A 27,339-nucleotide genomic window follows, 5' to 3' on the forward strand; every position below is an offset into this window, starting at 1 on the left:
CCGGGTCGCCCGCTCCGGCGGTGCCAGCGCACGGCGCGGCGGAGGCCCGGGCGGCCGGCGGCGGCCGCGCATTGTTGTCGGGCTCGCCGAGCACAGCCATCTTGCATCAGGCGTCCGGCCCCGGCCCTGCGCCGCCACCTGCGGGGAAAGTTGAGCGCAGGCGGCCCGGGCGGCCCCGGAGCTCCGGCGGGCCGCGCGGCCCCGGGGGCGCCCCCGGCCGGCCGCGGCCTCTGTCCCGCTGCCGCCACCGCCGCTCGGGGCGCCCCCTCCCCCACTCCGTCCCTCCCCCGCCGCCGCCCGCAGGCCGGGCGTTCACCGGCCGCGCCCGGGCCGCCGCCCCTCCCCCACAGCCCCTGGGCGCCCGGACCCCGGGCTCCCGGCGCGGGATGACGTGGGCGCGGCGGGGAGGGGATTGGGGGGGGAGGACGGGCCCGGCGCGGGAGCCGGCCCCGGGGCGCGCGGGTGGACGGGCCGACAGGCGGGCGGCCGGCCGTCGCGGCGGGAGCCGGCGGCCCTTCGGCACGTCTTTTGTGTTTGTACACACTCGGCGCGAGGAGGCCGGGGGGAGGGAGCGGGCGGCGCGCGGGGGAGGGGCGAGCGCGCGCCAGCGAACGGGCGCGCGGGGGGAGGGGAGGGGGCGGGGCGTGAGCGGGGGCTGGGGGCGGGGCCGAGCCTTCCCTCCATTGTGTGTGATTGGCTGGCGCGCGGCGCGGGGGCGGGGCGGCGTGTGTTGGGGGATAGCCTCGGTGTCAGCCATCTTTCAATTGTGTTCGCAGCCGCCGCCGCGCCGCCGTCGCTCGCCAACGCCAGCGCCGCCTCTAGCTCGCCGAGCTCCAGCCCAAGGAGAAGGGGGGTAAGTTTCCCCGGCCGCCCGCCTCCCCGGGACCGAGCCCCGCTCGCCGCCCGCCGCGGGGCCGGGCCCCGGCGCTGCGGGGACGGCCCCGCGGCCCCCGCGGGCTTGGCCCGCAAACTTTTTGGCCCCGAAATGGAGGTGAGGAGCGAGTTTCCCTCGGCCCGAGGCGGCGGCGGCGGCGGCGGCTCTCCCCCGTCTCTCGCCGCCTCAGCCCAACAGCAGCCACCGCCGCGGCGCCGAGCCGCTCTCCCTCCTCCCCGCGCCCCGGGCTCCCCTTTCTTCGGCGAAATCCCGCCCGCCGCCCCTTCCCGGGACCCCAGACCCTCACCACGACCCGCGCGGGCCCCTTAACTGCCGCCCCCAGGCCCCGGGCCGCGGTTTTCGGGCGGGAAAGGGCTGGAAATCGCCGCCGCTTCCCACCCCGGGGTAACTCGCTTTTTGCTGCCTCCCCACAGTTGTTGCTAAGCTTCACCATCTTGTCTCTCTTCTCTGGTCACCGACCATATTTTCTCCCCCGTTTCTCTCTTCCCCGTTTCACAAACGGGGGAACGTTTTTCGCAGAGGGACATTTTTCTCTCCTTTTTTGGAGAAGCGGAAACTTGATGCATTTGAAATGCAAAAAAACTTTTGCATTTTGGAGGGCGGCACGTGGCAGGGGATCGGGGCATTTTGGAGCGTTTTGGTGTGTGGTGCGTCCGGGAGGCAGCGGATCGGCGGCGCGATTGTTTCCATTTTGCTGGGGTCTGGGAGCCGCGCGGGGGGCGGCGGGCGGGCTGCGGGCCGGGCCCGAAAGTTTCCGCGGGCCGGGCGGCCGGGCTGCGGGCGCTCGGGTGATGTCGCCGAGGAGCCCCCGCGGGCCGGACGCGGGGACGGGGCTTTGTGGACGGCCCTCCGCGGGAGCTTTCGGCCCCGCCGGCCCTCGAGAGCTGTAGAGACGCGGACCCAGGGCTGCTGCCCGATATTTACGGAGATCTGTGCGCTGCCAGGCGCACTGGGGGGCAGCCGCGGGGGGGCGGGGGGGGCGAAAATCTTTTTTTTTGTTGTTTTGTTTTTTAATGCCGATATTTGACTCGACCCTTCTGTGGTTTGTGGCTTCGTTGTTTTGACTTGTTCGTGGATCGGGTGTTTACAGACATACCTAGTTTCTGCTTTAATTAAAGAAATTGAAGCAGAGGCTGTTAGGGGTCTTTTTGTTTTGCCGTTTGTCGCTCAGATTTGGCATTTTGAGAGATGATTGGCGTTAATGCTAGCAATCTTGTAGTTCTACAGTTTGTTTCAAGAAGTCCTATTGGGGTGGTAGACGTAATCTGCACCCTTTAGAATTATATTACATTACGGACTTTTTTTTTTGTACTGGTCATAATTTCCAGGTTTTCGGGGGTGAGGGTGATGGTAGTGGCAGGAAAACTTGGATGTTTGGTAGTTGCATATATGATGTTTGTTTTTTAATGCTGGTAGGTAAGTAAGGGAGTTTCTGTACCATGGCTCGTACAAAGCAGACTGCCCGCAAATCGACCGGTGGTAAAGCACCGAGGAAGCAACTGGCTACAAAAGCCGCTCGCAAGAGTGCGCCCTCTACTGGAGGGGTGAAGAAACCTCATCGTTACAGGTATTTAAAAAAAAAAAAAGAGGAAATAGTGGGACAAAGTCTGTCCAAGGAAGCAGTATTTATGTAATATAACGCTAAGATGTGTGATAAGCACACTTTTTCCTTTAGGGAAGCTGGTGTCTTTCCCCTTTTGAATATTTACTAATCCTTGAAAAAATATATATATAAAATTTAGTGTTGGGTTTTATTGGAATATTTTATTTTGAAACTGCCCAGAGGCCAGAGGAGACAAATTGAATCACTAATAACGTTCATGGGATAGAGTGGCGTTTTATTCAGTTTGTTACATTAGTAATATGTGTTTTTTAAATAGTAAAGTGTTTTTAAAATACATTTCTGAGGACACTGTCACTTTGGGTAAAATGACAAATTTTAACATTAATTTTATTTTACCAGTAACCAAAATGGGGGATGTCTTGTTTGAGTAAAGTTCTCATCCCTCATTTATTTGAATTGGTTTATTTCCTCCTCTTAGCACAGTGGGTTTTGAACTACCCTGAGCAGTGTTGTTAAGGGCATCTGCCATTAGAGGGCAGAAGTTGTCCATACTTAGCCTCTGCAAATGATTTTATAGTTACTCTAAAATAAAAGCTCATTCGATGGAAGAAAATAAGTCAGACTTGAGGTACATTTTTTCCCACAGTTACTTAGTAAAAAACAAAAAAGTGGAAGATGCACTGCACAGTCATAAGTGTTCAAATTCAGTCATCCCTGAGGGAGGAGCAGTAGTCAAAGTAAAGATAACTCTGGGGAATCAAACTTAAATAGACCACAAGAGTAGTTCAAATGCGGCTCATTGGGTGGTGTTGGTAGGGCTTTTAGAAGAATTGAGGGTGCGGGTGGGAAGGAGTATGGTGCCAAGTGGAGAAGTCTGAATGGGGACTTTTATTAGTGGCCTAACACCCTCCCAAGTAATAACAGAAGTTACTGCCACATCTGTGTTATAGATGAAGGAGATGAACGGGACTTGAATAAACTCCCTGCCAGGATTCTACTTTAATACCATACTTTTTGCTTTAAAGGTATTGTCGTTACTCTTGATAGACTTGAATATTCACATCATAAATTCATAAGTGAAATTTTATACAGATGCTAAAGGTTAGAAGATGAGCGGTTTATTTTTTGGAAAATGACTGCATGTTTTTTATATGGTGACCCTTTCCTTAATGTGGGTTTTTTATTGTTTTGTTTTTTTTTAAGGCCTGGTACTGTGGCACTCCGTGAAATTAGACGTTATCAGAAGTCCACCGAACTTCTGATCCGCAAACTTCCTTTCCAGCGTCTGGTGCGAGAAATTGCTCAGGACTTCAAAACAGATCTGCGCTTCCAGAGCGCGGCTATTGGTGCTTTGCAGGTAAAATGGCTGGTGGGAAAGGCTCTGTAAGAGGTGGCCACCCTGCTACTACCGAGAACAATTCTAAATCTTTACTTGTGCTTACATAATTGAATTGTCTGAAGCCTGTAAGGTGGATGATACCTTTGCATCACCGTTGAGATGGCAGAAAGGTTAAGTTGCTCAAGGTCATAGACACAGAAATGTCATTTGAACCCACTTGGGTCACGGAGTCCTAATTTGAACCCATTTGATGCCAAAACCTAGTGTGTATTTCTGTATACCATTTTTAAATTTTAAACGTTGCTTTGAGAACAATGCTCAAGGGGGAAAAGAACCCTCTTGTTCGTCTCTGGGTGCAGAGACATGTAATGCCCCTAATGTGACATTATAGAGACATGGGACTAAAGGTCTGTGTTGGTGATCAGCTTTAAGCAGTGACTGGCCGCTCTAAAAGGGTGTAGAATGAATGTCTTACTCACTCTGAAGAGGCAGGTGCAAGCAGAGAGCGCATAATGTCTGGGTTGGGAATAGGCTGTACTGAAGAACTGTAAATTGTGGTAAAAGAAGCACAGGGTGGTTAGGATTGGATGGGCGAGAGGAAGACAAGGTGTGCTTAAGGATTATACTGTACGTGTTAAGGGACGGGGATTTCAGGACTTGTAGTTAGCTAAAGAGGATTATGGATTTCCACTTAAATGGGAAACTGTTGAGTTTAATCTTAGCACCAGGGCATCAGAACTCTGAGAAATAGTTTGAGGTGGTTGTGTATCTGAAATACTGTGTTTTGCACCAAGATTAAAACTTGAAATGCCCACAAAGAAGATACTTCATTAGGTGTAAGGGTATAATTAAATCAGTCGGGAAAGTGTAACCTATTTTATAGTGTTTGGCATTCTTCAGATGAGTGAATCTCAAAACGTGGTTAAGACGCTCCGTCAGAGCGTGCGGTTGGGAGTGATTCAAAATGCAGATTGCTAGGCACCGCCGACCTGGATCACAATCTCTGGTGGGGAGGGTCCACCATCTGCATATACTCCATGGGGGGATTTTCCAGGCTGCTGTTGCCGAGCCGAGCCTTTGCTTTATATGTGAGGGAGATTTGATAGGTGGATTCTCTACTGAAGTGTAATTGGTTGAACTGTTTCTATGGTTAGTCTGAGCTTCATTTGATTGGTGGATTCCAGGAGTGGGCTTCCATTAGATTCTCAGTGAATGGAAATTGCTGAAATTTCAAACTACTAAAATCTTCCAGTGCTGTGCCTTAAAACTATTTTCTCTTTTTTTTAAAGTTTTTTCTTAAGATTTTATTTATTTATTTATTTATTTTATTTGAGACAGAATGAGAGAGAGAGCACATGAGAGGGGGGAGGGTCAGAGGGAGAAGCAGACTCCCCGCTGAGCAGGGAGCCCGATGCGGGACCCGATCCAGGGACTCCTGGATCATGACCTGAGCCGAAGGCAGTCGCTCAACCAACTGAGCCACCCAGGCGCCTACTATTTTCTCTCTTAATCATTGATTGTCTTGAGGTCTCATGGATTACTACAATTGCAAATCACATTTTACCCACTGTATTGTTAACTACAGAGACATCACTGAGCTTGACGGGCATTTGATTCAGAGCTGCTAGTTCTGTTTTCTAGTTAGCCCAACTCTGCTTCAAGAACACATTAGTCTTGGGAGTCCCACATGTTTGAGCTCACCTGTCAGTGGTAGGGCCTTGTAAATTGAAATGACTAAACAATCTGGGTAGAAGACTACTATCTCTTTACATCATGTCTAAACTCCCATTGTCCCTGTGACTCAGGGGTGTGTCTTACATTATTAAGTGTGGTTGTGTTGGTTTTAAGCAAAATGTTTGCCTCTGTGGCCTGTGGTACTTTAGCAGTTAGTTCTTTACTGGAAAGTGGAATCTTTGATTCAGTTTTTTGTGTGTTTTTGTATACGTACTCTTCAGGTCTCTTAAAGACCTGGAGATGGAGAATTTGCTAATGGAAATAAAGTAATAGAAGAGAGCGGTTAAAACAAAATGCCAGAGGTTGCTGTGTTTCTGGCTTTGGAATCACACAGTTGACAAGTTTCCTGACAGCGCTAAATGAGAAGGGCGGTGGTGCAGGAGCAGGGTAGGGAGATAGTCTGGCTCTGCCTGGAGATACTCGGGAGTTGACGAACTTCAGATTTAATCTTTGCCTTTAACGTCTGAGAGTTTGGACTAAGGTATCCCTGTGTTAAAAATACAGACCTTGGTGTTTTGAAATGGTGGAAGGACCAGACCTTGAATATACTCAAGATGCTGTAAATGAGTCTTTCCTTCCAGTTGTGAGATGTTTTTTCTTTGGCCATCATCTCAAAATGATGTTTGTTGGGTGTACATTTACGTGGCAGTCTTTAATTCCCATTACAGCCTTAATGTTTAGGAGACCTTAGGGCCTGTGGGACAGAATTGGAAATAAGGTCATGGTCCAATCCCCTGGGAGTATCCAAGAGCCGACCAGACATGAACCTGTAAAACCAGTGTTAACCGGTTTCTAAGACAGCAGTAAGAGCCCCACATGCCCCTTCGGACCAGGACTAGGGTGCCTAGATCCTACCACTTTTTTTTTTTAAGATTCTATTTATTCAAGACAAAGAGATACAGAGAGAGAGCACGAGCAGAGGGAGAAGCAGGCTCCTCACTGAGCTATGAGCCAAACGTGGGGCTCGATCCCAGAACCCTGGGATCATGACCTGAGCCGAAGGCAGATGCTTAACCGTCTGAGCCAGCCAGGCACCCCAAGATCCTACCACTCTTAAGTGGTCTCAGAGTCACAGGGCCTGGGGTGCCTGGGTGGCTCAGTTGGTTAAGTGTCTGCCTTCGGCTCAGGTCATTGATCCCAGGTTCCTGGGATTGGGCCCCACATCGGGCTCCCTGCTCGGCGGGAAGCCTGCTTCTCCCTCTCCCACTCCCCCTGCTTGTGTTCCCTCTCTCTCTGTGTCAAATAAATAAATAAAATCTTTAAAAAAAAAAAAATCACAGGGCCTGTTGTTGGCTTGTCCATATAGTGGCTCATAGTGCTTGGTTTGGCAAAAGCATTCCAGATGTGCATCATCGTGAGATGATGTTGGGTGGAACAAAATTAAACTGGTCTCTTTCCTGAGGAGCGTCAGTTGTAGTATCTGATGTGCATTATGAACCCCTTAGAGCAGGCTACGGTATGCCATGTTTTCCAAACTTTTTACCCATTTCTTAGAATATCCTAAGAATGAATCCCTGGATAAGGTCTTTGGCTTTTAATACATTTCTTTGGAATGTTTGCATGGAAATGATGCAAAGGTAAATAGGATTAGATTTTTAAAAATAAATACTTGTTGGTCATCATGAGACTATTAAGTAACTTACATTAAAAGGTGGCTGGTGTACAGGGCCCGTGAGTACCAAGGAATTAGGAGGAGTTCACGGCTACCTGCACTTAGGAGCCAGGGCTAAAAGAAACGCTCGCTGTCCTGCACGGAAGTCTTGAGCTAGGCTTTAATGGGTAAATAAGATTTGAACTCTTAACAAATGCAGGAGAAAAACATGTAGGGGGTGGTAAAATTTGGATGACACAAATTTTTATAGAAGAGAGGCATGCAGCAAAAAAGATGAAGGTATAAATGTGCAGAAAGTAATTTTTCCATACGATGAACTAATGTAAATCATTTGAATTAATTGTTGCTCTGTTAATGCTTTGAAAAGCAAATCTGGCTGTTCCCATCTACATATAAATCTCAGGAGTTTTATTGCAAAATCATATGTTTGTGAAAAGCAGATCTGCCTGTTCCCATCTACATATCTTTTTCTTTTTTTTTCTTTAAATTTTTTTTGTTACTAACCATACGTTACATCATTAGTTTGTGATGCCCATCTACATATCTTGTGTATCATGTAGCATATATGGCTTTAATTGCTCGAGTATTTAGTGTGTTATCATTGCCTAAAGATGCCAAAATGGAAAGTTGTTATTAGGGCAAAAATAGCAACTATAAAAATCTTTTTTCTGAGTATCTTGAACAGAGAAGTAACTTCCCTATAGAGGAGGAGACAGGGCCAAATAACCTCTCACTTGATGCTCCGCCTCCAGTAGAACAGCTCGGCTGATGCCTGGGCTGGTAACACAGATTCTTCGTTCCAGAATGAGTGAGCAGATGTTCCAGCTTCAACTAAAGGATGCTTCAGCTTTGCACAGCTGTAAGATAGACGAACGATTGAGTTAAGAGTTAATTCTAAGTAGAAGCTCCTCTTTTTCCTTTCCCCGTGCCAGATGTCCGGGAACAGCCCCTATGGCTGGCGCTTGGTGAGCGCTGGTGGGGATAGGAGGATGCCTTCAAGGAATCTTGAAGTGGAATGGGAAAAACCAGAGGGATTGATATTAATACTAGAGGGTAAAAGGTCATTACAGATTGGGGTGCACAGGGGAAGGTACACCTGGGAGGGAGGGGGCACATCTAGGCCAAATAGGTCAAAGTCTGTCAGTAAGACCCTGATCTAGTATGTTCTGGGACCCATAGTCCTCTCGTGTGATCAGACTGAGGTTTCAAAGGAAAGGTAGACGGGGACTGTGTGATGGGAGCCAGTGGTCAGCTATTTTGGATTATTGGCAAGGCAGGGGTTCAAGCAGATACTGGAGTGTGACTGGGGTTCAGACCGGGGAGGACCCTGGTGAGGAGGAGGGAGTATTAGTTTGGATTGGATATATGATTCCATTTATCATTGAAAGGATAAGGGAGGATCTTCAAGCTTAAATGGGATTTCTTGAATTAAGTTAGATCTACTTTTAAGACATTTCAGTTTATAAGAAATCACATGTTAAACTTTAGGAAAGTCAGAACTTTCTTAGTGATGAAGTAATTTGACTTTGGTGTAATTGGATAAAGATTTCCAAACCTGAGCTTTTCTCTGTTCATCACCATCTGCGGGACAAAGCTGAAAGGCCGTTTCCGTGGAAGCATTCAGCTAAACAGTCAACATCACCTGAAGTAGGTTTTCAAAGGGTTCAGAAACCCACGTCATTTTCACCAATGCAGGTACATCTTAAATGTTGGTTCTAACACCATTAATAGCTTTTTCTCGTTCCTTCGCAGGAGGCAAGCGAGGCCTATCTGGTGGGCCTCTTTGAAGACACCAACCTGTGTGCTATCCATGCCAAACGTGTCACAATTATGCCAAAAGACATCCAGCTAGCGCGCCGCATACGTGGAGAACGTGCTTAAGAATCCACTATGATGGAAAACATTTCATTCTTTAAAAAAAAAAAAAAATTTCTCTTCTTCCTGTTATTGGTAGTTCTGAACGTTAGATATTTTTTTTCCATGGGGTCAAAAGGTACCTAAGTATATGATTGCAAGTGGAAAAATAGGGGACAGAAATCAGGTATTGGCAGGTTTTCCATTGTCATTTGTGTGTGAATTTTTAATATAAATGCGGGGACATAAAGCATTAATGCAAGTCAAAATGTTTCAGTGAACACGTTTCAGCAGTTCAACTTTATAACAATTATAAATAAACCTGTTAAATTTTTCTGGACAATGCCAGCATTTGGATTTTTTTAAAACAAGTAAATTTCTTATTGACGGCAACTAAATGGTGTTTGTAGCATTTTTATCATACAGTAGATCCATCCATTCGCTGTACTTTTCTAACTGAGTTGTCCTACATGCAAGTACATGTTTTTAATGTTGTCTGTCTTCTGTGCTGTTCCTGTAAGTTTGCTATTAAAATACATTAAACTATACCTGCTTTTGGTCTTTATTATCCACCTTAGCCGTAGAGTTAAGCCACTTGATGATAGCCGTATTAAAAATCATTTTAGTATCATCAAGTGTTTTCTCACCTTACATCTGCGACAAGGCCGTTGCGAGATGGGGAAAGGAGAAATTTTGAATGGGAAGGAAACCAGAGCTCTACTGGCTTTCGTCCTGATTTAAAATGGGCAGAGACTGGGGGTGCCCGGCCAGCTCCGTCGTAAGAGCATGCGACTCTTGATCTCAGGGTCATGAGTTTGAGCCTCACTTCGGATGCAGAGATGACTTAAATAAGAACTTTTTAAAACAAAATAAAATTTAAAAAAATAAAAAATAAAAAGTTTGCAGAGAGTAAATCTGTGAAAATCAGATCTCAACTCTTCGGATATGTTGTATTCTAAACCAATCGTTCCTGATCCTAGCCGGCCAACAGAATCGTGTGGAAATAGGTAAATCTTCGTAAGTAGTGAAGGTACATTTATAAACATTACTACGCTATTAAACTTTGTTCAGTGGTAATTTAAAATGCAAATGTCACAGTAAGTCTTAAGCTTAAAAATTCTGTGCGTTGGAGATTGGGCTCTTTAAAGATGCTGTGTGAACCCTGAAGTTATTGATCAAGAACCAACAGTTAACTCTTAGCACCGTTTTGTTTAGCATTTGAATGATAAGTGTGAAATAAGGGTAATAAGCCTTTTAAAGCTTGTAACCCATCCCTAATGGACTGACGGTAGTTGTCACATTCGAGCTTGTGAAGCTGCTCTAGAAGTAAAATTAGTTGATGGGCCGAGAACTCCCAGTCAATAAGGTAGAACATTGGGCTTCTGTTCCTGCTTGTGAGCTCTTTTTTAACTGTAACTTCATTTTTTTATATTCTCCATCAAAAATCACTTAATGAGAGAATTACAAAATTCGTTTTAGATCCTGTTTCTGATTTCTTGACGTGGGATCTTAGTTTTTAGTGCAATCCCTTGTGTAAACTTCAGGCAGGCGCTGGTATTACCTGGGAGAATTGGCCAGGGTATTCATTGTAATACAAGCTACAGAAAGCCAGGTTTTTAAGTAAGCTCGAACCCACGAGCCCGAGATCAAGTCACATGCCCCACTGAGCCAGCCAGGCTGCCCCCCAAAAGCCAGTTTTTCATGAATTTCCCCGGTTCGGGCTTTGCAGTGCCAAGGGACGGATGGTAGGGCCTGTTCATGAAAACTAGGGAAAGTGGGTGTCTCCAATAGGGTGGAAGTTAGCTGTTGGTATCTGTTTACAAATAGGGAATGCCATCCTTTGAATTAAACTCCCTTAGAATCTGTACTAAATTTTGCTCTAAAACTTCGTGAACTAAAAAAGCATGTTTCTATTTCTGTGTTTCCCCATGAAATAGGTATGTTAACAATTCACTTTAAACAACTGTGGAGTATGTAACTGCTCACTGTTGAGGTACTGACACACAATACGTTGTATATGACAAAGTGGAACATTCAGGGAAAAAGATGCAGACAAAACAGATGGAAGTTGGCACTCCATACACAGATGTCTGGCCATTGTAATGCGCTTGTCTCAATATTCTGTGCTCTGTCGATATTTGATGTGTATTCTATTCCTATGAAGTAGGTGATTGGTTCCTACTCACAAATTAGGCAGTGAAACCTGGGGGGATTTTTTTTTAAAGATTTTATTTATTTGACAGAGAGCACAGGTAAGGCAGAGAGGCAGGCAGAGGGAGAGGGAGAAGCAGGCTCTCCGCCAAGCAAGGAGCCCGATGCGGGGCTTGATCCCAGGACCCTGGGATCATGACCTGAGCTGAAGGCAGAGGCTCAACTGACTGAGCCACCCAGGCGCCCCATCTTGGGGGCTTTTTTTTTTTTTTTAAGATTTATTTATTTGACACACAGAGAGAGAGAGAGAGCACACAAGCAGGGGGAGCGGCAGGCAGAGGGGAGAAGCAGGCTTCCTGCATGAGCAGGGAGCCCGATGTGGGGCTCAATCCCAGGACTCTGGAATCACGACCTGAGCTGAAGGCAGCGGTTTAATCAACTGAGCCACCCAGGTGCCCCTTGGGGGCTTCTTAATGGACAGTTATATACTATGTGCATAGTAGTTTTTGTTTTATTTCAAGTTTTGATTAAAATATATGCCTAGTAGCTTTGAGTTCAGGGCTATTCTAGGACTCTTGGATGTAAGTGATCTGCCACCCTCTTGACCCCTGGGTCAGTTTTTGAAAAACTGTCACTGATGACAGGCTGATAATCCTGTTCCCCAGTATGCTTTGGAATTATTACTTGACAAGCCTACCCAGGAAGAGTCTGGTGAATTGGATTTGGGCCCAAAGTGACAAGTGGGGGCTGTGGCTTACCTCACCACTCTTGGTTAAGTGCAGTCTTCCAACATCTTCAACAGGGTAACCCACTTTTGAATACTGAAGTAACAGGAAAACAGCCAGTTAACACCTCTTAAGCTTCCAGAAAATGTTCCTAAAGTTGTTAGAAGAAAAACCCTACAAGATTATATGGTAAGATAAAAATAATTTTAGGTAAGTAGGTCTTGGGAATTGGGAATACTTTAGCTAGAAGAACTTTTCAGAAGGAATTTGGAGACTATTCTCAAGCAAATGGAGGGACTCTCGCCTGGCTTATACTGTTAGGTGAGTGAACGCTTGGAAATGCCCAAGCTCTTTTCCCTTCCAATCTTGACAGCCTAAAATCAGAGGAAATAAATTCAAATGTGCAAATTTGAAATTAAGGATCTGCTAGATGCTGAGGCATAAAGACGCTCGAAGCCCAACTTCCTGACCCTCTGAGGTGGGTGCCCTCAGAGACTGATTCTACCCATGAAGAAACTTGGCCACGGCCACCCAGTTCACGGAGGAGATAGACTTCGTTTTCCAGTGGACTAAATCCGGGTCCTTGCTCTAATTCCCATGCTCAGAGAGTGATACAAGAGTCACTGATTTTGCTGGGAGTACCAGAAGTGAAGGCAAGTCTTGACCGTGGAAACAGAAAAAAGACAACACTGGGAATGAGGAGGGGCAGACTAGAAATCACAAGAAAACCCTCTGCCTGTCTCACCACCTGTTCAGTCTTGAGCAACCCCCTTTAATTTCTCCCTCTCCCCCACCTCCATTAAATCCTGTTGACTCTTAACTCTAAGGAAGTGCATCCAAAACTTTGCGCTGAATATCTCTAGCGTCCTCGTCCGGGCTGCCACCTTCCCCCGGGACACCCCACATCAGTCTATAGCCACCCCGTTCTCCCTCCCTTGGGCCCCTTCCCACAGCCTCGGGAGAAATGCTTCTAAAGCAAGTCCTTTCAGGTCATACCCCCAACCACACACTGAATCACATCTAAACTCCTCGGCTCGCAAGGCCCTGTGTGACGGCCTCACCAGGCTTTCCTCCGGAGGTCCACCTCTTACTAAGCTGCAGCCAAACCCTCTGCCCACGTGCCTTTTGTCACATCCTTGGCTTTATTTCCTTCGAATCTATCCAAATCTGAAATGACATTGTTGGCTTTTTTATTGACGACCTCCACTAGAATGTGCTAGAACAGGGGTTCGCCATGTTTTCCACCGCAGCCCCAGTGGTGGTGCATAGTAAACCCGAATAACAATCCGTTGGGAGTCATGCAAGAATGAATGAGTGTTCCTGCTTTCCTTCCGACTTTAACACTGAAGCCTCTATAACCTTAATAGATGGGACCCGATTTGTCATTTTGAGGATTAAGTGAAAATACATGTGAAAACCCAAGACCTGACACATAATAGTCAGTAAATGTTGGAGTAGAATGGTAAGTTCTGATAAAGTAAACCTGCATCCACACCGTTCCTTGCAAAGTTGTAAAGAAAAATCTGGCCCCCAACTTCCAACAGTTGGTTCGCAAGCCTCCCGGGAGCCTCCGACTGTAATCCAAAAACCAACCCCCCTACTCAGAGGACAGGGAAAGACGAAAGAAAGGCAGGCCTACCAGGTTGGCAGGCGGCAGGTTGAACAAGCACAGGGAACGGACCTACCAAGCTTGTCTTGGGGCCTGCAAGATGGTGGATCCCCACACCTACCCACCACATCCTCACCGTTCATGGGCCTCACTGGGGTTTGGTCACGCCTCCCCCCCGATGGTGCCAGCACCACATCACTGTCTCAAGGCCGTCCTTGGGGCGGGGGGAGCTTCTGGGAGCAGGGAAGACAAGCAGAACCCACCTTCCAAGGACAGGAGAGGGGTCGAGAAGCCTGTCCAGTTCATGGGCCAACTAGCAGTCACATCCTCGGGACCTTCCCCAGGACTGATCTTTCCAGGCAGGCAATTTTTATTAGGTCCCCACTGGATAATGCTCTTCTTATGCCATTAAGCCTTGGTCCCTAAATGAAACAGGATCAGGTGGGTATACCTTTACCATTGATAAAGGGAGTCAAATCAATAGCGTTAGTGGTGAAACCCTAGGTAAGAGGCATTCTCTTAAAGTTGTTGTGAAGACTTCTTCACCACTGTTTTTAAATGTATTTTGGAAAGTTCTAGGCAACGAGAAAATATATTTTTTAAAAAAGGAAATAATTAGGGCACCTGGGTGGCTCAGTTGGTTAAGCGACTGCCTTTGGTTCCTGTCATGTTCCTGGAGTCCTGGGATCGAGTCCCACATCGGGCTCCCTGCTCAGTGCGGAGTCTGCTCTCTCCCTCTGCTCCTTCACCATGCTGTGCTCTCTCTCTCCCTCTCAAATAAATAAATAAGATCTTAAAAGAAAAAAATGGAAGTAATTATTTGCAGCATAGCTTCATGCTTAAGAGTTAGGCTCTGGAGGGGAGCCTGGCTGGCTCAGTCGGAAACTGCGACTCTTGGCCTCAGGGTTGTGCCTTTCATTTAAAATATTTTCTGGGACTCCTGGGTGGCTCAGTCAATCGAGTGTCTGCCTTTGGCTCGAGTCATGATCCCAGGATCCTGGGGAGCAAGCCTGGTGTGTGCAGACCCAGCAGGGAGTGGGCATGGCTGCCGAGACCCGCAGAGCAATGGGAGGTGTGACAGGAGCCGGATCTGGGGGCTGGCAGGAGCTTCGCAGTGGACATGCTGAGGCTGAGATGCATATGAGCTTTCACTGGAGATTTCAGGGAGATTGTTGGATAGGAGCCTGGGGTCTAGGAAGGAGGTCTGGGCTGGAGAGCAGAATTTAGAAGTCACCAGCAAAGACATGGTCTTAAAGCAAAGAAGCTAGATGAGGTCACCAAGGGAGCAGGGTGGCTACAGAAGAGCTCCAAAGACTGAGGCACTCAACATTGACTTCAGAGCCCCGAAGGAGCCTGACGAGGAGAGCCAGGCAAGTATGGAGTCTGGAAGCCAAAAGAAGAAAGTGCTCTAAGAAAGAGAGGCAGCAGCCACTCTCAGATACGACCGGATCCAGTAGGGTAAGGTCTGAGAGTTGCCCACTGGAACTGGCAATGTGGGGGTCACTGTGGTCTTGATTCAGGGGCTCAAGACCCAACTGGAGTAGAGTCAAGAAATGTTGGGGTTTTAATCAAAATGAGCAAACTTCTGGGGCACCTGGCTGGCTCAGTCGGTAGAGCATGCGACTCCTGATCTCCCGGTGGTGAGTTCGAGTTCCGTGTTGGGCGTGGAGCTGACTTAAAAAAAATAAAATAAAAAGAGAATTGGAGAAATGGGAAACAGCAAGAAGAGGTGACTCCAGAAGTTTTGCTTACAATGGAGAGAAATGGAAAGTAGCTGAGGAGGAAAATGGGATCTTGGGGCGGGCAGGGGTCTCCCCACAAGGTGGGAGAAATAGAATGATTGTTTGCTATTGCGTGTGTTCTTTTCTTTTCTTTTTTTTTTAAGATTTTATTTATTTATTTGTCAGAGAGAGAGAGCACAAGCAGGGGGAGCGGCAGAGGGAGAGGGAGAAGCAGACTCCCCGCTGAGCAGAGAGCCCGATGCAGGACTTGATCCCAGAACCCTGGGATCATGACCTGAGCTGAAGGCAGGTGCTTAACCCACTGAGCCACCCAGGCGTCCCTTTTGCGTGTTTTCTATGTGTGTGTTGTCTGGGTTGTGAGGATTGTATGAATCAAAACACATCAAGGGGCGCCTGGGTGGCTCAGTCGTTAAGCGTCTGCCTTCGGCTCAGGTCAAGGTCCCGGGTCCTGGGATCGAGCCCCGCATCGGGCTCCCTGCTCAGCGGGAAGCCTGCTTCTCCCTCTCCCACTCCCCCTGCTTGTGTTCCCTCTCTTGCTGTGTCTCTCTCTGTCAAATAAATAAATAAAATCTTAAAAAAAAATGTCAAGTGCTTGGTACTGTTCCTGGAACATAGTAAATGCTCAATAAATAGCACTGCTAGTTTTATGACATAATTGTATTATTAGCAAATAATATTTATCTTGCCAAAGAGTTTCAACTCCAAAATTTTTGGTTTTAATGAGATCTCAATAAGATAGCAGGTTATAAAATATATGAAAGTCAACAGAATTTCTATACATTACCAATAACTAGTTAAAATTTATAATGAAACTAATTGCTGGTTAGAAGAGCAACATATAAAAATGTAATATAAAAAATTCTATCTACAATGTCCACTAAACTATAACACATCAAAAAATAAACTTAGGAAATGTGTGAGAATTATTAAAAAAAAACACCTTTTTGAAGGCCATAGAAAAGATCTGAATAAATCAAGAAAGATGTATGTTCCTTGATAGAAATACTCAACACTGTAAGGATCTTAGTTCTTTCCACAGTGATCTACACACAAACTCAACAAAAATTCTAACAAGATTTTTTAATGGAAACTGACATTTTAATTCTGAAGTTCATCTGGGTGAGAAAATATGCAAGGACTGAGAAATTTTAGAAAAAGGGGAAAAGACTTCCTTTAAACCCATGTCACGGTAGGAGCACCTGGGTGGCTAGGTTGGTTAAGCCTCTGACCTCTTGGTTTCAGCTCAGGTCATGATCTCAGGGTCCTGAGACTGAGCCCTGCCAAGGTCTCCCTGTTCAGTGGGGAGTCAGCTTCCCCCCCTTTCTCTCCCTCTTCCTCTGCCCCTCCCCCCAAATAAAAAAATAAAGTTAAAAAAAAAAAGAACTAGAACCAAGATTACATTGGAATCCAACATACAGTGTAGTGTTAAAAACTTGGATAAGAGAGGCTCCTGGCTGGCTCAGCCGGTGAAGCATGCAGCTCTTGATCCTGAATTTGAGTCAGACCTTGGGTACAGAGATTACTTAAAATAAAATAAAATCTTAAAAAACAAACAAATAAACAACAACTTGAGGGGCTCCTGGGTGGCTCAGTTAAGCGGCTGCAGCTCAGGTCGTCATCCAGGGATCCTGGGATCGAGCCCCACGTGAGGCTCCCTGCTCATGGGGAGCCTGCCTGGTGAGCAGGGAGCCTGCCTCTCTCTCTCCCTCTGCAGATCCCCCTGCTCCTGCTCTCGCGCTCTCTGTCAAGTAAATAAAAAACACTTGAATTAGTGAATTGTTCAAGTTTTTAAGAGTGAGATAATTGCACTATTCACGAGGGGCATGCGAACGTTCATACATGTTTTAATACTCTTCTCCAAATCTCCACTTGTATCCCCTAGAAATGTAATGATATGCATTTCTAGGATAAACCTATATATTGCAGCACTGTTTTGTATAAGGGAGAAATCTGAACAACGTAAAGTCCATCAGTGGAGGAATGGCTAGATAAAACTGTATATAGTGATCCTGAGAAATACCATGTAGTCATTAAAAAGAACGAGGCAGAGAAACCTATGTATGCGGATGTGGGAAAATGTTCAAGCTACACAGTTACATAAAAAAAGCAAACTGCGGGATAGTGTAGCATATTTCTTCCTATGAGTTTAACGACAAACACAGTAAACAACCTCAAACCTTTGTAAGTATATGCGTGGATGTGGACATACCGTGCACGCGCAGAGATTACCTGCACGTGCCTGGGAAAGGTCTGGAAACACACGCTGAGCGGCTGGCCCCGGTAGCCCCCCCCCCCCCCCGCCCACCGTAGATGTTCCGGCAGAGAAGCCACTCCTCCCAGGCAAGGCCTCGGACTCCGCTACTCACCAGTTTACAGCCGCAGCAAGGCTGTACGGAGTGCGAAACACCTGCCCTCTCCCGTGAGGTCTCTCCTCGGGAGAGATGGCCGAGCATCTCCAGCTGCCCTGCCGAGCCCCACCCCAGCCTCGGACCCAGCCTGCCTCCGTGGTTCCGCTTCCCGAGAATCCGCTGTTCGGACCCCCAGGTTGCATCCCTGCGCTGTGACCAACGTGAGCAACTGAGGCACCTGCAGGCGTTGAGGAGGAATTAGCTTGGCCCATCCCATAACCGCCGGCAGGACAGGTAACCTCCACGAGCCTCAGTTTACCAGTCTGAAGCACAGGGACCCCTGGAGCAACAGGAGGTGACTTCATGTGGCTTAGGAGTGAGCATTTCGTTTGGGGTTTATTTATTTATTTAACTACTCTCTACCCCGAACGCGGGGCTCGAACTCACACCCGGAGATCGAGTCTCGTCCTCCACCGACGGAGCCAGCTAGGCGCCCCCAGGAGTGAGCATTTTTAGGATGTGTAATAAACATTGTACATGAACCCTGGGGTTTCAGGTAGCACCTCTTGACCTTTAGGTTTGGAGTGGATGAGAACATTTTAATGATAATCGTGGAGATGGGGCTGGCGAGGCAAAAGTGACCGAAGTGGTAGGAGGACGTCTGGGGACGCGCGACGAATGCTCGGCGCACCGCCGACACTGGGGGGGGCCGGGCCGGAGTCCCCCGGTGTCCCGTCCACCTCAGCTCGGGGACGCCGGTCCTCCACGCCCCTCGAGCCTAGCCCGTCGCCCCTGCGCCCCGTTGTCGCCCCTGCGCCCCATTGTCGCTCCGGCGCGCTTCTGGGATCGCCTCCAAACCTCTCTCCCCCTCCGGCCTGGCCTCCTCTCCTCTCCCCTCCCTCAGGCGTCCGGGAGACCTCCCTGCAGCGCCCCGGCAGCCGGCCAGCCCCCCGCCCCTGTCGCTCCGCCCCCCCGCCCCGCCCCTCGCCTCGGCCCCTCGCCCCCCCCCCCGGGCGTCCCCCGACTCCAGCGGCAGCGCCCCAGGCCACGCCCCTCGGGATCCCGCCGCGCCCACCAGGACCACGCCCACCGGTTCCCGCTGCACCCTCAGACCACGCCCAGACCACCCCCCTCGGAGGGTCCCGCCACACCCTCCCTGACCACGCCCCTTCCAGAGGGCGTCTCCCAAGACCACGGCCCTTGGAATCCCGCCGCGCCCTCCCTGACCACACCCGCAAGAATTCGCCCTCCAAGAGCGCTTTGGTGGCTCAGTCCTTAAGCATCTGCCTTCGGCTCAGGTCATGATCTTAGGGTCTTAGGATCGAGTCCCGCATCGGGCTCCCTGCTCATTGGGGAGCCTGCTTCTCCTTCTCCCACTCCCCCACTCCCCTTGCTTGTGTTCCCTCTCTCGCTATCTCTCTTTAAAAAAAAAAAAAAAGAATTCGCCCTCCAATACCGCGCCCCTTGTGTTCCCGCCGGGTCCGGCCACGCCCCTCCGCTCGGGTTCGGCCCCGAGCCCTCCCGCCACCCCCCCTCCGCCGTGCCCGCCCGGGCCTCAGCTTCCCCGGGCAGGACGCGGGCTCGCTGTCCCCGCAGCTACTCCGGCCCCCGAGTTTGGGACCCTGGCCCGAGTGCCTGGCCGCCCGGAGGCCCACGAACTGCAGCCCGGAAGGTGCCGCCCATCCTGCCGTCGGCCGGCTTGCACGCGGCCCCGGGTAAACAAAGCTGGGCAGTGCTCGGCTGCCTCGGAACCGAGACGCCGGTCGCACGTGGCCCCCGCAGCCGCGTCCCTCCGCGTGTGCCGCAGCCTTCGAGCCGCCTGGACCTGGCTCCGAATGACCGGGCGGCAGAGCTGGGCGGACACTCCGGGGAGCCCCGGACCCCGGCCTCCCCCGGCTGCCATCCTCCGGCTTCGGCCTTGTCATTACTTCGGGCTCAGCCTCTGCTGGGAACTGCGAGAAAGGATGACCAGGCGACCCCTGGCTCCCCAAGGTCCCCAGGTCCCCAGGTCCCCTGTCAAGCTGAGGCTCATCCTACCGGGACACTCCGGAGGGAAGGGGCTGGGGCTGAGCGCTTGGCCAGGTTGTCATTCCCGATGGCCTCGAGGATGAGCAGGACTTACAGGGGTCAGGACCAGAGACACCCCGCCAGGCTTCAGGATCAGATCTTAGGAACCAGTCCTGCCGAGTGCAGCAAAGAGATCAGCTAGGAGGTCACTGCAAGGCCTGCAGGGCCGCCCCCGGGGGGAGAGGGAGTCCCAAGTCCTGGAGAAGCCAAGTCTTGGGAACACCAAAGGTGGACGGGTATTTAGATGACCTTGAGCATGGGGTGGGAGCTGCCAACGGCTCTTACAGGCCCCACTCAGCTTCTCCCATGGTCTGGGGCAGGGGCCTGGGAAGGCCTGAGGAGGAGACCTCAGCACAAGTATCCCCTTCAAGGCGGCCTTGCCCTGAGGTTTTAACAGGACGTCCCCCTCACCTGGCAGAATCAAGCACTTGGCAGCGAGCCCAAGAGAAGGCAGGTTAAAACAGTCCTCAGCAGAGCAGGATATTTGTCCAAGGAGTGGGCACATCCAGAGAGAGGATGCCACCTCCTCCCTTGGGGATTTTGGCTAGGTTCTACTTGTGGTCTCCTCAGAGCCTCCCTCCCTTCCCCGCTGCCCTGCCAGGTCAGGGGCGGAGGCTCAGCCGATGTCCGCTAGTGGTCCCGCTCTCCAGAAATGAACAGTGGCTTAGCCTAAGATTTCCAGGGCCCCAGAAACTTAATGTTGAAAACGGTTGACAGACACTTTAAAGGGGGATATTTGGCTTCATGTTTGGGGTGAACAGAGGTTTTGGAATATCTTCTCCACCGTGTGCCGAGCAACCATGCTAAGTTTTCATGCTCCTATCACAGCTACCCTGAGAAATAAGCATCGATCCCCCAGTTTCAGAGACGGGGATGCTCAAGCTCCCAGAGGTCCCGCATCCTCGCAATCTGTGCATCGAGGAGGCTGGCTGTTTTGAGCGGCGGCTATCTACATGTCGACTGATGGTTTTCCTCGGACTCATTCAGTTCCTAGTTAACATGTTTTTCTTACATACTTAGCAATCCTTACCAAACCTTTAAGATCAACGTTCTCTGTTGCAACAGCTGCTGTGGTTTCTGTTTCCTGACAGAGGTTGGGACCAGGAGTGGGGTGTCAGGTGCGATAGTAGCCACTGCCCCCCCTCCTTCCCAGGCCCACATTCTGTGGCCCCATGGGACAGACAGCACCACATGGTGGCCTCTGAGTCAAAGCCTCGGCTGGACCCAGGAAGACGGAGGCCCATGCCTTCACCGTGGTGACTCCCACAGGCCCCGTAACTGGGTCACTCCACCTGCCAATAGGTCAGCCGCTTCTGAGAAGGTATGTGGTCAGTCCAGCTGATTCCATGGGCTTCCGCGCTTTGCTGCCCTGCTTCTGAGGTGACTGACTTCCCTGATCTGACGCCGTGCCACGGGGATGTTAGCACAGCCAGTGAGCCAAACTCAAGCATGGCGGTGCTGGCAGAAACCTTGCGGGCGGGAAGGGCCGTTCCACCATGGGACGCATCCAGGGGGACCCACCTGCTGCTGGGTCCCCGCGTGGGCCCAGGGCGGGACTCAGTGTTGGTCTCCGCTGCCGGCACAGAGATAGCAGGTGGCCCCGTGAGCTGGTGAGGGGAGGCCGCTTGGTTTCCTGGGCCCAGGTCCTGTCGAGTGGGGAGAATCTCCTTGACCACTGTCCTTTGGGGGTTCCCTAGACTGCAGTGGGGGGGGTGGGGAGGGGGCCTATAGGTGTCCACGTTCCGGCCGAGCCGGCGTATCATGCAGAACCATCTGTAAACAGGACCTGAACTCTTTCCCCGCCAGTCAGCTGATCACGGGAATTTTGTATGCAGTCCTAGGATTAAGGGGAAGAGATGCGAGAAGCCAGAGTCTCTGTGGAAGGCACATGAGCCGCCTGCTCACACCACTTATTTGTGCCCTCTGAACCCGCTGGGGGCCGACCTCCCAATGCATTCCACGTGATAGGAGGTGTGTGCGGCGCATGCCCCGTCCTACGGCCTGGTGAGCAAGTTCGCACGCGGCACACACATGGCAACTCGATGAGCCCTGGTCAGGCCCTCGGTTTCTACCAGGGACCGGGAGCAAAGCCAGAAGAACGGCATTCTGCAGAAAGGCAGGGATTTGCTCCAAAGCCCCGGGGTCTACGTTGTGCTGTATGGGTGCTTCCCAGAGACTTCATCTAGCACCCGCCCTTGTCGCAGACACTTCTCCTGCTTGCTCTGGTCCTCACTCAAAACTACGGCTTCATGTATTTCTTTAAGTTGACTCACGGACGCCTGGGGGGCTCAGTCGTTAAGTGTCTGCCTTTGGCTCAGGTCATGATCCCGGGGTCCTGGGATCGAGCCCTGCATCGGGCTCCCTGCTCAGTGGGGAGCCTGCTTCTCCCTCTCCCCCTGCATGCTCTCTTTCTCTCTCAAATAAAATCTTAAAATAAATAAATAGACTCACTATTTTTTACCTAAATAGATGCAACCTTGCTCTTAACAATGCTGTCTGTGACAGGCTGATTCTATTTTTTCTTATGTATAAGTAAAATCAATAGTCAAGATTGCAAATGAGAAGTTTTCAAGCAAACGCTGTCTGCAGACCCCAGAGCGCTGTGGGGGCGCCCTCGGGGACACACCGTCCAGGGGCCAGGGGGCCAGGACGGGCACAGCTGGGCCCACGGGTTACTGCATGATAGCACTTTGCAGTCCCTGCTCTTGAAACCAGTCCAAATCTGACTCAGCCCTTGACCCGCAACCTGGGCGCAAACTTAATCTCAGCTGTTACTAGGGTATGGTGGCCGATCTGCCATCGTGACGCTCTTCCAGAACGTCACCAACCCCCCCCCCATGGAGAGGGGGGAGTCTAGTTACCGTCCCCTTGCATCTGGACGGGCTCACGACTCTCCTGTGGTCCGCGGAAGGCTGCAGACGTGACCCTGCGCCACAGAGGGTGACACGGCGGCCACCTCGTGAGCCGGAGCCAGGAGCACCAGGTAGGAAATCTGACGCCCCCCCACTCCCCCTGAGGATTCCACGCGGCAAGGAGGCTCCACCGAGCCCTGTAACTGGGCGCACGGGTGACAGAGGCTCGCGTGATTCCAGCCACCACCAACCCCCAGCCTGAAGCCCCAGATATCCTGGACTAAAATCAGACTGCATCATTGTTGTTTTTTGTGTTTTTGTGTGTTTTCCCAAACTCCCACCCCATGGGAACTGTCCGCATTAAAGAAAAATGGTGGTGGGCGCCTGGGTGGCTCAGTTGGTTAAGCGACTGCCTTCGGCTCAGGTCATGATCCTGGAGTCCCGGGATCGAGTCCCACATCGGGCTCCCTGCTCGGCGGGGAGTCTGCTTCTCCCTCTGACCCACCCCCCTCTCATGTGCTCTCTATCTCTCATTCTCTCTCTCTCAAATAAATAAATAAAATCTTTAAAAAAAAAAGAAAGAAAAGAAAAATGGTGGTTTTGTGCCGGCAGGTTTGGGGTGGTTTCGTACACAATCAGGGTGGTCTTCTTCAGGTGACAGTGTGGCGACTCCCTCGGTGTCCCCATCCTCCCTTCCCACAGCATCTGCCCCTCGTCCCCACGCCGCCCACAAGCTTTGGGAAAGCTGCCTTCTCTCGGGGCTCTCCAGGTGGACAGCGAGCCTGAAGACCAGCACCGGCCTCATCCAGACAGCCACAGGCTCATGGTGGGGACATGTGGGGCTCACTTGGAGCCAGTGATCGTGGACAGGACTTTTTTTTTTAATGTTTTATTTTTAAGTGATCTCGAACTCACCATCCTGAGATCAAGAGTCATGTGCTCTTCCAGCTGAGCCAGCCAGCTGTCCCTGATGGGAACTTTTACGAAAAAAATGAGGAGTCCTCCCTCTTCAGAGACAGACTCCAAGTGTGCCCCCCGCACACACACAGGCCCCTGCCTCCTGCAGCCAAAGAAGTGTGAGGCTCTGAGAGGCTTGGCAACCTCACTTTGACCAGCCTTAGGGTGAAAGGGGACACTGGAAACCAGATAAGAGGCAGAACACAGAACAACAACAATAAACCAGGATGCAGAAGGGAGGGCTGTGCCGCTGGATCAAACCCACCCTAAAGCCCTCTCTAAGTGACCCCAGGTGGCATGTTGTCTTCCCTTAATCAAGGAAATGGGTCAGGAGGAGGCATTTAAACTAAACAGGTTCAATAAGAATTCTAGGACTTTTGCTTCAAATGTTAGGATAAGAACATTCTTTCTCCATCAGGACGGCATTGTGCACAGACATGAGCCCTGAACTGTATCTGCTTGAGGGAAATCGATGTGGGAACGAAGCTGACGTGCAGAAGTGGGAAGAGCCAAGGGAGCAGTGGAGAGAAGTTGCCAGAACCCCGGTGATGTCAGAAGCCTCTGGAAGCCCTGTCCACCTCTGCGCTGTTCAGGTAGTACGCTAATAAAGTGCCATGATTTTATTTATTTCACTATTTATTTTTTAGTTGTCGGAAATAGGTTTTATTTACTTATTTATTTTTATGTAAGCTCTGCACCCAACGTGGGGCTCAAACTCAGACCCCGAGATCAGGAGTCGCCCACTCCTCCAACTGAGCCAGCCAGGTGCCCCAGTAGGCTTTATTTTTTATCTATTTATTTTTTTTAAGATTTTATTTATTTACTAGAGAGAGAGAATGAGAGTGAGAGAGAGAGAGAGCATGAGAGGGGGGAGGGTCAGAGGGAGAAGCAGACTCCCCACTGAGCAGGGAGCTCGATATGAGACTCGATCCTGGGACTCCAGGATCATGACCTGAGCCGAAGGCAGTCGCTTAACCAACTGAGCCACCCAGGCGCCCCAGGCTTTATTTTTTAGAGCTGTTTTAGGTTCCCAGCAAAATTAACCAAAATGTACGGAGAGCTCCCCTACACCCCTGCCCCCACCCATTGTCTGATATCCAGTCCGGCCCACTGTCAGCGTCCCCACCAGAGTGGGACGTCTGTTACAGTCAGTGACCCTACGGTGACATGTCATGATCGCCCAAAGTCCGTAGCTGGCATTGGGGTTTATGCTTGGTGCTGTACGTTCTGGGGATCCATCCTCCTTCTGTCACCCCAAACATTGTCATGCCCCTAGCCCTCCTCTGTGCCCCCCCTCTTCATCCCCCTCCCCCAAACCCTGGCCACCACTGATCTTTTGTCTCCATGCTTTGCCTTTTCCAGAATGTCATAGAGTTGGCATCAGACTGCATGTAGCCTTTTCAGATTGGCTTCTTTAGCTTAGTAATGTGCATTTTGGGTTCCTCTGTGTCTCTCCATGGCCAGATGGCCCCGTTCCTGTCAGCGCTGAATAGTATTCCACTGTCCGGATGGACCACAGTTTATGTATACATTCACCCACTGAAGGACGTCTTGGTTGCTTCCGAGTCTTGGTAATTATGGATAAATCTGCTATAAACATCCATGTGCAGCTTTTTGTGTGGACCTAAGCTGTCAACTTCCTCTGGGAAACACGAAAAAGTGTGATTGCTTATGTGGTAAGAGTACATTTAATTTTGTAAAGAAACTCTCCAACTGTCTTCCAACATGGCTGTACCATTTTGCATTCCCGCCAGCAATGAGTTCCTATTAGATCCACACTGTTGCCAACATTTGGTGTCACTGGTGTTTTGGATTCTGGCCATTCTAATAGGTGAGCCGTGGTATCTTGTTGTAATTTACAATTCCTACTGATGGATGATGTGGAGCATATTATCGTATGCTTAGTGGCCATCTGTGTCTCTTCTTTGGGGAGGTGTCCAAATCTTTTGCCTATTTATTAAACTGCTGACTCATTTTCTCATTGTTGAGTTGTCAGAGTTCTTTGCATATTTTGGATAACAGTCCTTTATCAGGTGTGTCTTTTGCAAATATTCTCCCCGTCCGTGGTTTCTCTTCTCACTCACTTGATAGTGTCTGTCATAGAGCAGAGTGGGGGTTTTTTTTGTTTTTAAGATTTATTTTATTTATCGGGCACCTGGGTGGCTCGGTTGGTTGGGCGACTGCCTTCGGCTCAGGTCATGATCCTGGAGTCCCGGGATCGAGTCCCACATCGGGCTCCCTGCTCAGCGGGGAGTCTGCTTCTCCCTCTGACCCTCTTCCCTCTCGTGCTCTCTCTCTACCTCATTCTCTCTCTCTCTCGAATAAATAAAAAAAAAAGATTTATTTTATTTATCTTAGAGTCGGGGAGAGGGCAGAGGGCAAGGGAGAGAGAATCTCAAGCAGACTCTGCATTGAGCATGGAGGCTGGGACGGGGCTCATCCCAGGACCCGAAAATCATGACCTGAGCCGAATTCGAGAGTCGGACAGTCAATTAACTGCACCCCCCAGGTGCCCCACAGACCAGAAGCTTTTAATTTTAATGAAGTCCACCTTATTAATTATTTCTTTCGTGGATCATGCCTTTGATGCTTTAACTCAAAATCATCACCGTACCTAAGAGCAGCTAGATACTCTTCTATGGTATCTTCTAGGAATTTTATAGTTTGACTTTTAGGTCTATGATCCAGTTAGAGTTAATTTTGGTGAAGGGTGTGGGGACTGTGTCTAGAGTCCCCTTTCTGTGTGCGGATGTCCAGTTGCTCCAGCCCCATTTGTGGAAAAGCATAATTTCATTTTAGTGTTTGAATTTACCTACGGTCCTTATGCATGGGGCATGCGTTCCAAGACCCCCAGTGGACACCTGAAACTGCAGCTAGTACTGAGCCCTGCATAGACTGTTTTTTTCTCCTATACATTACATACGTATGATAAAGTTTAATTTATAAATCAAGCACAGTGGGGCGCCTGGGTGGCTCAGTCGGTGAAGCGTCTTCCTTCGGCTCAGGTCATGATCTCGGGTTCCTGAGATCGAGTCCCCACATCGGGCTCCCTGCTCAGAGGGGAGTCTGCTTCTCCCTCTCCTTCTGGTGCCCCTGCTTGTGCTGTCTCTGTGTCAAATAAATAAATAAAATATTTAAAATATATATATAAATTAAGCACAGTGAGTGATTAACAACAATAACTAATAATAAAATAGAATGATCATTACACACTGTAATAGAAGTTATGTGACTCTGGTCTCTAGTTCTCTCTCTCTTTCAAAATATCTCATTGTCCTGTGCTACCCCTTCTTGTGATGATGTGAGTTGATATGAAGCCCACGTGGTGAGCTGACGCCTGCAGGTGACCTAGCGTTAGGCTACTGTTGACCTTCTGAGGCTGAGTCAGAAGGATCATCGGATCTGAGCTGCGGTTGGCCACAGGTCACTGAGGCCACGGAAAGTGAAACCGGGGATAAGGAGGGACTATCGTCCAGTAAAAATTGATCTTCTTCTCACTCCTGAGAGCTTTGTCTTATGTGCAGATGTGCGTAACCATCACCATGATGGGGATGTGGAGCGGCTCCACCCCCGCACCTTGCGTCCCTCATGCTTTCCCTCCCCCACAGTCATGCCTTCCTCGCGATGCCATCAACATGGGCTCACGCGGCACGTGGCTGCGCTGTCACTTGGCACAATGCCGCATCGGTGCCTGTGACATCGTCCATCACGGTTGCTGAGTGGCACTCTACGGTCCAAATCAGCTGGGTCGTGGATCCGTGCAGTCGCTGGGTTGCCAGGTTTTGAGGACGGAGTAAAGTTCCCATGAGCATTGGTGCACAGGTTTTGCGTGAATGTAAATTTTCATTTCTCTGGGGTAGATGCCCAGGAATGGGTCCCTTTACTTTTTA

At 49.8% G+C, this 27,339-nt stretch overlaps 1 protein-coding gene across 2 annotated transcripts; it reads left to right on the forward strand.

Moving 5' to 3' along the window:
- Positions 1 to 715: 715 nt before the first annotated feature.
- On the forward strand, positions 716 to 9,341 carry H3-3A (H3.3 histone A). 2 transcript variants are annotated; one of them, XM_073899860.1, is made up of 4 exons: positions 716 to 853; positions 2,312 to 2,462; positions 3,663 to 3,816; positions 8,876 to 9,341. In XM_073899860.1, exons 2-4 carry the CDS (start codon positions 2,335 to 2,337, stop codon positions 9,023 to 9,025), a joined length of 432 nt encoding a protein of 143 aa, XP_073755961.1. In that variant the 5' UTR covers positions 716 to 853; positions 2,312 to 2,334; the 3' UTR covers positions 9,026 to 9,341. The 2 variants fall into 2 exon arrangements, with proteins under 2 accessions (XP_073755961.1, XP_025733478.1); XM_025877693.2 differs by having other exon boundaries at positions 8,897 to 9,341.
- Positions 9,342 to 27,339: the final 17,998 nt, after the last annotated feature.

This window comes from Callorhinus ursinus, unplaced genomic scaffold (genome assembly GCF_003265705.2).
Source record: "Callorhinus ursinus isolate GAN/ISIS: 27379988/994484 unplaced genomic scaffold, GSC_fseal_2.0 scaffold13, whole genome shotgun sequence".
Taxonomy (NCBI): Eukaryota; Metazoa; Chordata; class Mammalia; order Carnivora; family Otariidae; genus Callorhinus; species Callorhinus ursinus.

What these genes read in the sequence shown, in the direction of transcription:
- H3-3A (XM_073899860.1), top strand. Translation starts at nt 2,335, where the DNA reads ATGGCTCGTACAAAGCAGACTGCCCGCAAATCGACCGGTGGTAAAGCA. An exon ending in AAGAAACCTCATCGTTACAG is followed by an intron (nt 2,463 to 3,662) that starts GTATTTAAAAAA and finishes TTTTTTTTTAAG; the next exon opens with GCCTGGTACTGTGGCACTCC. An exon ending in CGGCTATTGGTGCTTTGCAG is followed by an intron (nt 3,817 to 8,875) that starts GTAAAATGGCTG and finishes CACCATTAATAG; the next exon opens with CTTTTTCTCGTTCCTTCGCA.